General features: G+C 39.2%; 1 protein-coding gene and 1 long non-coding RNA gene across 3 annotated transcripts; one reads left to right on the forward strand and one right to left on the reverse strand.

The window, feature by feature from the left end:
- Positions 1–61: 61 nt before the first annotated feature.
- fut10 (fucosyltransferase 10) lies at positions 62–5,811 on the reverse strand. Of its 2 annotated transcripts, none has more exons than XM_010889593.2 (4): positions 5,571–5,811; positions 4,429–4,708; positions 1,030–1,865; positions 62–664 (listed from the first exon to the last, which is right to left on the reverse strand). In XM_010889593.2, exons 1-4 carry the CDS (start codon positions 5,649–5,651, stop codon positions 593–595), a joined length of 1,269 nt encoding a protein of 422 aa, XP_010887895.1. In that variant the 5' UTR covers positions 5,652–5,811; the 3' UTR covers positions 62–592. The 2 variants fall into 2 exon arrangements, with proteins under 2 accessions (XP_010887895.1, XP_010887894.2); XM_010889592.3 differs by having other exon boundaries at positions 62–743.
- Positions 5,812–12,804: 6,993 nt separating this feature from the next.
- Positions 12,805–13,864, forward strand: LOC109616600. Its single transcript, XR_002197795.1, has 3 exons — positions 12,805–12,866; positions 13,549–13,612; positions 13,777–13,864. It is a non-coding gene; the product is annotated as an uncharacterized LOC109616600 (long non-coding RNA).
- The last annotated feature ends 572 nt before the right edge of the window (positions 13,865–14,436 follow it).

Consider the following 14,436-nt stretch of genomic DNA (forward strand, 5'->3'; position numbering starts at 1 on the left):
TTGGCAGGTCTGTGTTATGGTATACAAACAGTGCATCATTTCTTAAATTAGTAAATCTTGAAAATGTTAATGAGTTTTATTTCTGTAAAATATTATGGTACAAAATATTTGACATAGTTGCTTTAAACTTCACAAAGATTACAGAGTTGTACACTCCTGAAGGAAGGTTTTGTTAAAGGATGGTTTGGTTAGCAATTTGTGATACCAAATTGCAAACTAATTGTGGAATTTGGAATGTGTTTCAGTAACACATTCCACAGATTCTGTGAAATCATGCCAGAGTCAAAACTATGCTTCAGCAAACAATAGTTATACAACTAGGTATCATTTTTTAAATGTAAACAATATTTTGGACATTCATCAAAGCTTAGGTATTAATTGTGGGCACCAGAAGGCATAATGTGTAAATCCCATTTCATAGTGTTTCTGAGTTTTAGTAAGTAATGGATAACTATGGATAAGATACCAGTATGATTCTGCATTACAGCAAGAGTCATTTCTATGTGTATAGTAGTGTTTTAGTCTGGGAATACCTCCTTCCAATATTGTGCGACTGTGAAATTCCTGTTCCTCTCAGCCAAGCGGCGCAATGCTATAGCCTCTTTCTTGGACTGCTCGTAACTTGAAGTCCAAATTCCTTGCAAAGACGTCTGGTTGCTAGGAACTGAAACAAAGTCAAATGTCTTTGGAGGTGGACATGTCAAGTGGTTTCTCTCTGCTTGCCAAGTTTTTGGAAAAAGACCCTGTTTAGATGGCAAAAATACAATACACAGGCACATTAGAAAATGACAATGTACTGGCAAGTCTTTTCCATGTTATTGTCATAAATACAACATTGCATTACAGTCTTGAAATTTCAATCATGTGAATTATAATGTCTAGGAAGATTAGCTTGGCATCAGCTAATGGGTGCCCATAAACATTAATCCATTCCTCACTGACAAAACAATCATACTGGGAACATCCTGAAACACCAAAAAAAAGGATCACAAAGGCATGGCAACAGATTCTTTAACCTGAAAAAGTTACCTCTTTTCGTCTGTCGATATTTTCCCATACCCGGTTGCAAACCATGCACTCAAATACGTCTAGGTAGTTGTCCTGTGTCAGATCCTGGACACCCCACGGGCGTTCCTTGAGCTCCTTTATCAACTTCAGGTTGGAGACCTCCCGCTTTAACTTCCACTCCAGGTAAGTGGAATACTCCAAGTCATTCTCATCTAGCCTCTTAAGATACTGAGCCAGTTTTTCTGGGGGCTCATCCGGGACGACCACAACCGCACTCCTGTTGCTTGGCAGCCAGTTCCAAATGTTGGGAGCCCCATAGTACACTGGGACCACCCCAAGTTTCAGAGGCCTCCATAGCTTCTCTGTGATGTAGTCATCGCAGACAGCATTCTCAAAGGCCAGGATGAACTTGTACTGGGCCAAGATCTGGTAAAATGCTTGCTCCTCCATGGCAGTTGAGTCCCTTAGTAGGGGAGGCAGGTCTCTGTTGTGAAGGCATTGGCCGTAGGAATCGACCTGGATGTGCTTCATCAACTCGCTCACATACGTGTCCCGGTCCGATGGTGTGTCACAGTCTGACTGGATGTACGCTACCGGGGCTAGAGTCTTCCTCAGTTTATTCTTCTGGGTGAGGGGGACGAGATGTGCCTGGGATGTGAGGACGTCCAGGTTCTCTAGGAACTGAGAGGTGAGAGGCAGGTGGGAATGTTGGCTGAAGGTGGCTGTGTGATTAAATAAGGAAATGGCAGGCTCATGGAAGAGCTTGTAGTTGTTTTTGGGCGACTCCTCGTGGAACAGTGCCCACTGGTGGTGCACTCGCCTTGGCAGTGGCAGACTCTCAATGTTGAAGTCAGTACCTGGTTTGATTGAAGAGGCGGTAATTAGTAAGGATTTCATAGCATGGCCAAGGGGGGTATATTACTGGAAACTTTAGAAGTTCATCAGTAAACTACCAGCATTTTGTAACTTTCAAGACATTTATCAGATGACATTTAGTGGCCTTTTTTGGTTACCATCTTTTACCATCTGTGTGTCCTTATGAAATTTAAAATATATTCAAAAATGTGTTAAACCAGTGCTGGATGAGTTGCTGTGAAGACGCCAGGCTGTAAGCACCAATTGGATTACAAGGAAACAGGAAGGGATAAAGGCCAAAGAATTAAGTGATCCTGAAATGGAAGTAAATGAAAAGTATTCTTGTCATATCTCGTATTTAACTGACCTGTGAAATATTCACCATACAGATTTTATCATGTATCATTAACGTAAATAAGAGGAGCTATTTTGATTGCTGTTGATTACAATGCTAATTTATATGGGGGTTAACATGCTTCTCATTATTACACAAAATGTCACTTATTTACATTAGGTTAGCCAGTTCAATTAAGATAATACCTTAGAAAAAGTTGTAATTAATTGAATGCTAAACGTGCTATACAGAATATACATATACACTTTGGCTACTCCACATTTTTAATCATTAAAGATTTAACTTTATTGCACAGCGTGTTACAATTAAACCCCCATGGTGTTAATTAACATTTCCTTAGTTGTACTTTGAGCTGATTTGTAAACAACTAGTATATCCTAGACATGTAGTAGCAGTTTAATGATAGCTGAGTTATGCATCTTGACTGTATGAAAACAATATTAATCTAATGCAGATCTTCATTTCTTAATACAAGCCCAAACCAGAAAGTTTGTGACCGGTCAGTGTACAAGGTGCTTATAATAATAGGTTAGAAGATCAAACATGTCCAAGAGCATAACCTACACAAGTGTGTGGCGTAACATTTCAATGTGTATTTTGCACATCCCAATGGGGGGTCACGTCAGGGGTTCAGTCGTTATTGATATCCACCCAAAGTGCCTAACACAATTTCTATTTGCATTTTTCTTCTACACAGATTTTGTTCTCTGGGCTTTGAACAAGCTGCCTGCCTGAGTAGAGTAAATACGTACAATATTCACTAATTTATATCCATTTACTCTGCTTATATGAGACTGCAATGAGCCAACTCTGGAATCTGAAGCAAGATTAAGTAACAGTTTTATGTCTTCCTTTTCTGCCTTGCAGTATTTATTCTGGGAGATACCAAGGGCTTCTTATCAGCGGTTTTCAAATACATTGGTCCTGGATATCCTCTTAAACAAAGTGCACAGCCTTCTTATTTACTGCAGTCCAGTAGCACTTCAGGTTTCCACATTTGGGAGTTAAACCACTGCTGTCTATAAAAATCTTCAGTGAGCATGTTATAATGTTATGGCAATTATAAGTAAACGAAGCCAAACAATAAAAATATGGACATTTAACTGCGGTTCACTCTAAGACATTATAGTTAGAGGGATGAGGCAGAAACTGAGGTAAAATGATGATATCGGTTTTGTATTTTACACACATTAGGTAGCCCTACAGCAGAGGTGAGCACTTAGAGGGACGAAAAGCTTCAATTTTTTATTTCCACCTGCTAGTTGATTGCTCTTCCTGGTCTGAGTTAGATGCTTTTTTAGAAAGAACTGGACTTTCCTACCTTTGGCCTACAGTGGTGGTTTCCATCTCCAGTCTTCAAGTATCCCCAACAGCACACAACTGTTCTCACAGGGTATGGTGGTTCGCAGCGTTATTCTAAAAAGGTCCCCGTACAGTACAAACTGACAACACCTAACTTGTTTTTGTTTGCAGGTGGAAAAAGACGGAAACATATTTTCTAAGTAAAACAAATTTTGCCTGGATTGCTGGTGATTTTGGGGACTTTTTTGGGACCAAAAAAAATGAAAACAGACACCCTAAAATAAAAATAAGTTATTGAAATATCATTTTTCATCCGTGTTTCATGTTTCTACATAAAACCATTGACCTAATACAATAACCCACATTAATTTCTGGGCCATCCCATTTGCATGGAACTACAGTGCAATGGCTCCCTCTAGTGTACATTCTGACATGTTTGCTAATCTAAAACTGAATCCAGCCCTACTGTATGGTCTTACAACAAATCATAATGAAAACAAACCATATATGAAGCGGATTACACCAGAACAGATAAGAACTGAACAGTATTCACTTGACTGTGAAGACGCATTTTACTGTACTTTTCATATCCTCAAGGCCCTTATCCTAAGCAATATGAAAACAGACGATAGATTTCAATCAAACACCGTGCAACTTTATAGTAGGGATTTATCCTGTTGTCATCAAGGACCAACACAGACCTAGGGCCGTAGCTGGCACAGGGAATGGTGGGTACGGTTCACGGGACCCATGGCTTGGCAGGGCCCACTTATCCTAAGAATGTCACAATACAAGTGAGGGGGACCCGGTATACATAATTTCAGGGGGCCCAGGATTTCAGGCGACAGCCCGGGATTTACTGTATTGTTGCCCTGTGACTACAGTATGAAGGGGAAAAAAGGTCTCACCGTAGAATAAGAAGGCCTGCGTGAACGGGTGTGAGTAGAAGGTCCTGTTGATGGTGAAGAAGCATTTGTTTGTCCCACACTCTCCAAGCCGGCCATTCTCTCCTGTGAGTGGGGACCACCACACGATGTAGGGGTACTGTGCCCTCAGCTCCCCTGGGGATGTTTTCTCGCCAGCCAAAACACTGAGGCCCTGGGAATGATGTCGCTGTCCAGCCTCACGTAGGTCCCTTGGCGGTAGTTTGTGCACCGTTCTTTCAAACTGACCCAGCTCCACCACCACCTGTGCAAAAGGGAAACATGTTTCAGCACTCACACTGGATTCATGGGTTTTGGATTTATAGGTTTTAAATTATGTAGGTTATGGTAATTCTCACATAAAATAAATTACATGCGATCACATTTCCCCAAGCATTCACACAGGAGTGCATTCCGCTTCTATTTCCACACCTCATTTATAATGTTGGATTGCATAATAACCTGTGTTTAATACACTGAGAAGTATTTTTTTTGTGATGGAATGTTATGTTTGTTTCTCCTTAGTGAATTAAATTTTTATCCAATACACAAATGAGTCGTTGTGTCAGTGTGCTGTGTAAAGACTGTTATTGTAAACATTAAAGAACCTGTTTGTTATATATAAAGGTAGTATATTTTTTATTAATGATAAAAATCCTCACTTAAGGAGATATGGTAACATCATACGATAAAGTTAGCATTGCTAAAAACATTTAAAAAGACCAACAGACGAATTTTGGCATTTAGTAAATTATATGGGTTTGACATGGGTAACTGTGGGGGGAAAGTAAATAAATACCATGTGTAAAGGGGTTATAGTTTTCATTCCAGTATTGGATAGATCAAGCAGATGGAAATGAGGTTGGAGAGGGAAGATAACCCTGCCTTCAAATAAGAGAGGAATCAACAAAAATATATATTATGCAAATCTGCACTAAAAGCATTTGGTATTTAGCGCCACGCTCTTGATGATACAACTGTAACCACTAAAAAACTCATGAAGAAAATTACATATTTCACAAGTTGAGGACAAAACTGATTTATTTCACTAGTGTAGGTAGGCTGTACATAAGCAGTACAGTGTTAAAGTTCCTTTTCGATAAGTACACACATTTAATTATAAATACCTGCAAAGAAATCAGAAGAAAAAGTACAGCTGATAGGCAGAGGAAGAAAAGAAAAAGTTTCCTCAAAGAAAGTCTGGCCATCGTTCGAAAACAGAGCAGCACGGGAGAACAACTCCATACAACTCATATTAAAGTTGTGTTTTGTTCATGGACTTTCCGAAGTGTTTAGATTTGTTTGATTTGCATTGTTTGTAACAGAAAGCTTGTGTTGAAGTAGCGGAGATGCACGCGGCCATTTTACAAACTTTCATTGGCAGTCTCTTCAGAAACATCACGGGGAGGTCCCCATTTTCATTGGTTCTTATTCCCTTCCATCAATTAGAGAGCTCCTGGGAGACTGACCGGATCGAACGGAAAGAATTATGCGTTCAATACGTTTCACGTTCTGGAACCTTCAAATACAACATGATGTGCAATACATTCAACGCACGAATGGTACATGACGAGTTGGGAATCACGGCTGATCTATTTATGGAATCTCTTCGAGAACATTTTGAAAGTGAACGTGGTCAAGGGTAAAATGAATGGACACCGCTCATAAAAGTATCTGCATCAGAAATGTTACATGATTTGTATACTCGGTGTGTGTTACATTAGGGCAGTGTTGCACTGGGGGAGGTTTAGAGTCTCTTTTAATTTTACTCAATACACAAATGAGTCGTTATGTCAATGTACTGTGTACAGACTGTTATTGTAAAAATTAAAGAACCTGTTTATTATAATATATATATATATATTGTATTAATGCCATAAGGCTGATATAAATCTACAACACGCTCAACCGCAAAGCATCGTGCACGTTTATGAACACGAGGTCCAAATCGTTTAAAGAGTGAAGTTGCTGATGTTTTTTTAACTGTTTAAAAATAAACACCAAGGTTTTAGAGGATTTTGGACAATAAAACGGTTTTGTTGTTTTACTCTGAATAAGACCACGTCTGCTAAAATGTATGTTTAATCCAATGTCTCTAATTATCAAAAAAGTGTAATGGAACATGAAAGCTGTTTAATACAGGTTTTCTTACTTGACTTGACCAAAATACAGAGTTCCCTTAACCTGTCAAATACCAATATGCTTTATACCACATTGGGGAAAAAATTAAATCGTGGTTTGATGCTGAGTCCTATGAAAGGGTAACTTGCTGCATCACCCTCAAAAACTAAAAACGAATGCTTATGAGCTCCAGACGTTGCCAAAAGTGAGACAGCTGGCCTATCCTGCCAAATGGTAAAAGCATGTACGAGTAATTGAGGGCTGACGCTGAGGGTAATGTCTGTTTTAAATCATGGGCTTACGTGAACGTGTGAAATGAAGACATTGTCTCAGCGCTCATAACTTTACTAAAACGTTGAACGTTCGGAATGTTTAATTCAAGGTTGAAATAATGTCTTCCGTTTCGGTGAAAGTGGCGATAGTCTTTCAGCACAAGCGATGTGGTTGGGACAATATTCTGATCACGGCGGCGTTTCAGAAAGACACCAGGGGCCTTGCTAAATATGAGATTAACACATTCATCCTCCCGTCTACCCCCGTCCATTTGCGCGTTTACCCATTCTTCCACCGTTTAGTGTCCCAAAGCTGATTCAGTGAAAATGGTTGAGGGACTACTATGGGCTATTTAGACCGTCCAATGGGTCCGCGAGTGTGCAACGATTCGGCCTCCACGACTTGAATCCCATAAAACACCATGTTAGTTTTTAGCTGGCGCAATTTCACACAAAGATGGCCAAATTATGCATGCATTTGTTTCTCATTTATGGACTTGCCACATGATGAAATACCTCCTGAATTATTATTATGTTTTACTTAAGTTCACTCATTTTAAAACAGCATGAGGGATTTGTTCATTTAAATGTCATGGCTTGTTTTATCATGTAGAAATGCCATGTATTTTGTCCACTAGAGGTCGCTGTCACTCACCGAGTTATCCTAAAGATGTCATTTTCAACTCTAATAATTTGTCTGCAGCCGCTCCTTAGATCTACTGCAACATTAACATCAACGTTGTAATCATTTTGGTACCAATGATTGCTCTCGTCGGCTTTTCATTTTTCAATGTTATAATTGACATTAGAACATTAAGTCTGACAAGGAGACATTTAAAGTAGTAAATGGTATTTCAAACTCGAAGCCTCAGAATTGAGTTAAAATAAACCCATACGTCTGGTTACAGAACGTTTAATTAAAATTACGGCCATTAAACATTCTGAAACAACTGAATTCTCAATACAAACCCTTCCCAGGCCTTTAATTGTCTTAAACATTATTACTGTTACAGAAAAGTGTAAATGAGTTACTGTGTATTTCACTATTGGAAAAAAACAGCACAATCTAAATCAAATTTATTTATAAAGCCTATCGTTTAATTTCGGTGAAGGTATCTCATACATGCACAAAAATCTCTGCACTAGAATCAAGTAGTTATCTACAACTGAAGAACGACTTAAGCATATGTTAAACCATTTTTCTCCTGTGTTGCATTTATATGAAGATGCACAAGTGATACACACATATACAATCACCTAAAGGATTATTAGGAAAACCATACTAATACTGTGTTTGACCCCCTTTTGCCTTCAGAACTGCCTTCATTCTACGTGGCATTGATTTAACAAGGTGCTAAAAGCATTCTGTAGAAGTGTTGGCCCATATTGATAGGATAGCATCTTGCAGTTGATGGAGATTTGTGGGATGCACATCCAGGGCACGAAGCTCCCGTTCCACCACATCCCAAAGATGCTCTATTGGGTTGAGATCTGGTGACTGTGGGGGCCATTTCAGTACAGTGAACTCATTGTCATGTTCAAGAAACCAATTTGAAATGATTCCAGCTTTGTGACATGGTGCATTATCCTGCTGGAAGTAGCCATCAGAGGATGGGTACATGGTGGTCATAAAGGGATGGACATGGTCAGAAACAATGCTCAGGTAGGCCATGGTATTTAAACAATGCCCAATTGGCACTAAGAAGCAACTGTCATGTGATTGGTTGATTAGATAATTGCATTAAAGAGAAATTGAACAGGTGTTCCTAATAATCCTTTAGGTGAGTGTATGTAGGCTAGTACATCCTGCAATTATATTTTGTCATTTTTAACCTGATGGTGAGATAGGGGAGAGCGGGGATGGCAGTAACACTTTTTGTTTGAGCATCAGTAACTCAGTGGATGTTCTTGCTAGATCTTTCAACCTTTGATACACCAAACCGATATTTGTATACTACAAATAAAACTCACTTGGACATCTACAACACAGTCACAGATTATGTGAGTTAATGTCAAATGCAAAGAAGTCCATTGTTACAATATACCCCACTACAGGGGTGAGTTGTAACACTAGCTGGGTATAGATGTAACAATGACAGGTAATAAGATCCACACTATCCAATTAATGCAAGGACTTTATTGAAGAATAAACAGTTTTGAATAAAGTGAACAATTTAAACACAAAAAAACCCACTTAAATACATTTTTTATTTAGCACAAAAACAATTGCTGTGTGTGTTTGTGTGAGTGTGTGTATGTGGACTGTATTCCAGAATGTGCATGTGTCACATAAGAGTTAATCACTGTCACAGTGGTAGTGAATCTTGATGGCTGCCATAAGGGGATGGTTGTAACACTTCAAATGAACTGTTACAACTATCCCCACCCCAAGCAGCCATTACATAGCTAACTGTTTTAGCATGTGTGTTTGAAGTTAGCATGAATGCAAAGCATCAAATTTAATTAGAGAAACTGCTACTTTACGTTATGTAAGTCAAACCCTTGTATCTACAATACAAAGAATACTAGGAAAAAATTATATTGATAAAAAAAAATTACTTTCTTGCTTGAAAATGAGTTTTTGGTCAGAAAATGTTGCACACAGAGACATGCCACTTCTCCAATGAGCTCAAAAAGGAAATGGGATTGCACGATATTGATGACATCAATGCAGCTCTTTTTTGATTAGCCAAACTGACAGTGTCACAGCCAACCTAGCGTTACAACTCTCCCCGATCTCCCCTACAATGTGAAGGAGAGGACTGCCTTCATGCACCCCTTTGGCAGCACCAGGAGGGGTGAAGCGGGGCTAAAGCACCCCCAAGAATATGATGAGCACCCCTATTAGAATCCAGAGGAATGATTCAGGAAACGCGTCGACGCACGTCTGCATGGAGTGACCGTTCGTCGAAGATTAACCTTGTCTTTCCCGTCCCAATCAAAATTTCCTAATGCCACCAGTGCATGTAGCCTGTGCATTTTCTGTGTGTGTGTTGGCCTACTCCATGGTGATCTCTTGACTAGTGAGTACAGTGACTCATACCTGTGTACCTCCATAGCAACTGCAGAATGCATTGACTGTTCGACGACTGCATCTCACTTTTCTGGGCTGTCAGTGAACAAGCATTAATTTACACAGATACAATCAAAGAAACAAATGAAACGTTGGGAATATTGCTGCATTCACATTTTAGAACCGATAGTTACGGTTCTGAAATGTAGCACTGGAAACAGAATAAACTCTGTGAAATAGAACAAAAATAACCAAATATCAATAATGAAATGTATTCACAACAATTGTCACATGGCAACTTAAGACTCCTGTTGCTTTAAATCATACATCGTAGGTAGAGAAAATAATACATTTGTTCCTGACCTTCTTGCTTTTCTGGCTGTCATTTCTCATACATTAAAACAGCAGTCAGTGGTGCCCAAAACGAATCTATTTGCATTGATATAAAAACTGCAGACCAAACACAACTCTTGGAGTGTGACCAAAATAAATAGATTCGTGCCCACTACCTCCAAGGAGAAGTTTGCTCTAGTTAAAGATCTAACCCCCCCCCCTCCCCAACAGTAGAGAGAAGTCCTTCATTGTAGTCAGGGAATTTGCACTACCTAGTTGGTAGGCTGCAGACGTTGTTTCTCCCTCATCTTTGAGTCGAAGCCCATTGATTGACATGTCCTACTAAATCTTATCTGACCTCGGTGCTGTAGGGCTACTGTACAAGCCAACGTCAAGTAAGATCGGCCAAATCGCTTCAATTGTAATGGTCGGCCATGATAACAGGTGTCATCACTAGAGTGAAATGCCTTCTGTGGAACACACTACTGGTCAACATGACCCTGCAGTCCCACGATAGATATTGGAGAAGAATTCTGAACGCCCCCACACTATCTCCACAACGAAGCAAGTCGCCACAAAAGATGAATAGTGTGCGCGTTAACGCCAAGAAGGGTTCGATTCTGGGAATGAGTCAGTTTTCCACACAACAGGCTGCAGTGGAGGATAGAGTGTGCGCGTTTACGTGACGGGGGGTACGATCATGGCAGGAAGTAGGTTTTCCACACAATACCAACATATTTTAATTTGTTTAGGTGTTTTCTCTTCAACATGTTCAGCGCTAATTCGGATTCATAGGTACCATCGACATTTAAATATGTATTTATATACAGATTTAAACTCTTATAAAATATGTGAAATTAATGTCTAAATTCATTCATCTGACAACTGTACTTGGCTGAGGAAGTGCAAATTGAAGTCCTATCTTTCTAAAGCAGACTGTCTTCTGAAGACAACAGCAGTTCTAAATATATGAACTTAATTAAATACAAATGCAGTTTTTACAATAAAATATATTGTTGCTAATATCTTTTGATATAGTGTAGATATATCTTGATGCTAGAGGCAATGTGTGTAATTGGCCACACGTCTAGAAAGTAAGAGTAAAAAGCATTTGTTTTATGGTTGGAATGAGTCCTCTCTGTTACACTGATGTAGTCTACTCGGTACGATTTTATGTTGGACAAGAAAATATATAAACTGCATATACGAAATTCACCAGGGAGAAAGATATATAATTTGTTTTCTTTGACACAAAGAACTAGACCTTCATATCCTCCAACACTTTAACCAAAAGTTGATGGCCCACATCAATAAATTAACCGTGCTGTGGGTAGAATTCACGTTTTTAAATCTTAGAAAAATGTCTCTATTGCAAATTAAAGACAGGTGTTCATTGTTTGTTTACTGTAAATTACAGTGTCTTACACTGATTATTTTGTTTAAGAATATGGATAGAATCTTTCCTTATTAGTAGGGCATTGTGATCGGCAAACACTAACTGATGCAGATCGATAGGAGACCTCCGCTTAAGAGCTGCTGCAAAGGAACACACACTCATGGACTTGAAGGCTGTTGATGTGTTGGGGTTTTGGTTTCAAACAAGTTTTTACTGAACATTGACGCTACTGATTGCCTTCCAGATCCCCCAAATCAGCCACAGATGAAGGCAATAGTAAAAATGAAAAACGTTTATATTGTAAAACGAGCAGAAACATGTCTTACTGAAACATGACCGTCACATTGGACATGTATATTTTTGTATTCCTTCATAATTGTCTCACTTCAAACCAGGATTGTTAATGGTTGTCAGTGACAAAGGACAAATTAATCTCATCTGGACCATACCTCAATTTGGAACCAGACGGACACCTTCCTTAGAACAGGCAAAAGAGTACGAACAAGGCTGTCTCCCTGAGATGGTCCTGTCAGGTGGATTCAAGATGAAACACGGGATCCATCAATCCCAAAGAAACAGTGGTATCCAATAGAAGGTTATTAAAGAGACAGCCTCCTAGATTCTGGCTTTCAGATAAAACACAAACAGAATGAACAGGAGTCGCATTTGAAGTCAGAATTACAGACTGGGCGGATCACTATGTCTGTGCATTTAAATCTATAACAGAGGAATAATCCAGGTGGATAGCTTTGGGGAAAAAAGTAGAGTCCACACCTTTCACATTAAATCCCCCTTCTCACTCAGTCATGTTGTTGACCACTGTGTCACCACACTGTTGAAAAGACACCTGTTCTGAATTCATTAAATAGAACTGCATGTTTCAAATATGCAATTTTAGCATATCAGGCACGTTTGGATTCTCTTTGCACTGTTGATTTGCTATGTCACTCCTAAGTCCTTGGATATGAAACTAAACCTGAGCTGTCGAAATTGTATTTATGCACAGTATAAAAAGTTGAAATAGTGTTGATACTAATACATATTAAACATATCATATGGCTCTCCAAGATTACAACATTAGGTTTAAGTATGTACACACTTAGTGAAATAGTAAAAATATTATTTTTGATAGACAATTGCACAGCAGAAGAACCTGAGAATGCATGTTCTGCCTAAGTGGGGAATTCACGGGTCGCCTAATTATGACGTTCGAACTTGTTGAATGGATTCAAAGTTGACAACTGAAAAGATCACCTCAACCATTGTACCTTTAAGCACAGAAGAGAAGGTATGTACTGCTTCACTGTTGTAGGGATGATGTGTTGCAACGTAACGTGCCATATCAAGACGTCCAAAGGTCTTTCCTCACAGCTTCAGATAAGGTTGCCACATTGCTGTATAATTGTTAAAATGATAATAAAGGCACCAAACGGGTTTTCTCATTTTCGAGAATCACCGCATGTGGTACATTCTGACATAGGTACTTACATCAAAGCAGTGAGCATAAATGTATATTAACACTGAGCTGAAGTTGCGAATTGTCAGCCAAACCAGTGCTGGCCTTCACCTCCTTGTTCCCGTCTTCATTCTCCGTCTTCATCACATCAAGTACATCTTGGTGCCTCAGTCTGTTTCCAAGCAACTGTCTCCGATCTGCTCAGTGCGTGTCTGGCATAACTAACTGTTGAAACGCATGTAAAACATCCTCGCACAGATTGATAAAGTTGATATTGACTATCAAAAAGGTCACTATCTAAGAATGATTTAATCAGCATTTTATTTTCTCAATTTATAGGAAACCTTTTGTTTTCTAATAATGGATACAGACATTCAAGTGTGGTACCAGAGAAATAACTGGGCAGCAAGTCAGGGTGGTGGTGTGTTCCTTGCCTGGGTTCTATGCTGAAGCACTGTTTGTACTGTGATAATGATTTGAGCAGGCTGGATCCTGATCAGTAATTTATTTTTAGGCTCCACGGATACCACAAGACTAGCCATTAGCCTCATCTTTTCTATGCTTAGGCAGAGGCAAAGGTATGTAAGGTATTTATCTCTCAGAAATGCTTTTAACAAATTCCATTGTTCATCTTTGGGAAGGGAGTCATACATTTGCTGTGTTTCTGAAGATTGTTAAGTACTTTGACATAGTCAGTGGCCTTAAAAACACAGAACTCTTGCTTTTTATCTTGCTGTGACAGATGCCGGAGCGCCGCAGTAAAATGAATGTAGTGGAAACTCTGGAAAGCAGGCCTGAAATATCAGGCTAATTTAAAGCAATCAGCCGACACACATTTTTACCTTACAATCGTCCGATATATTGGTGCATCCCTAGTTTCCAATATTACACCCAGGAACAGCTTGTATTATTATTTTTTTCCCAGGTAACTTTATTGATATGCAAATAAAAAAACCCATCTACAATGGACCCTCATTTTTGTTTCTCCACATATTAAATGGAAATGGACATTGCTTGTAATGACATTGACATTCATATTCCTGTCAGCTGTAGTCATTAAACAGCATGAAAATAAAAAAATAAAAAAACTTGTGTTGCAAAACAGAGCATACCAAGTAAAAACCCAGGCAAGATTTTAGTGGAAGAAGCTAAACTGATAGCAAAAGCACATTCAATGTTTCATGGGAATGAACCTGGATGTCTGACAGAACCGAGTGGAGGTGCTATGGGATGTTGGAGGCCCAGGAGGCGGGACTCATTTCCTTTGTTCTAAGAGCATGACGCCACAGCACAGTGAAGGGTCTCCAGACATTCAATCACTCCACTGGCCACATTTTATAAGCAGCGTGTTAATGTTTTACAAACCTCCCCAGGTGAACTGCTATCCCTTACTTTTTGTTTG

Source organism: Esox lucius, chromosome 14 (genome assembly GCF_011004845.1).
Source record: "Esox lucius isolate fEsoLuc1 chromosome 14, fEsoLuc1.pri, whole genome shotgun sequence".
In the NCBI taxonomy this organism is placed as follows: Eukaryota; Metazoa; Chordata; class Actinopteri; order Esociformes; family Esocidae; genus Esox; species Esox lucius.

Excerpts from the sequence above, each read along its gene's own strand:
- fut10 (XM_010889592.3), bottom strand. The coding sequence starts at position 5,651 with ATGGCCAGACTTTCTTTGAGGAAACTTTTTCTTTTCTTCCTCTGCCTA. Across the intron at positions 1,866-4,428 it reads GCAGGCCTTCTTATTCTACG|GTACTGACTTCAACATTGAG; the intron begins GTGAGACCTTTT and ends CAATCAAACCAG. Across the intron at positions 744-1,029 it reads ATATCGACAGACGAAAAGAG|GGTCTTTTTCCAAAAACTTG; the intron begins GTAACTTTTTCA and ends CCATCTAAACAG.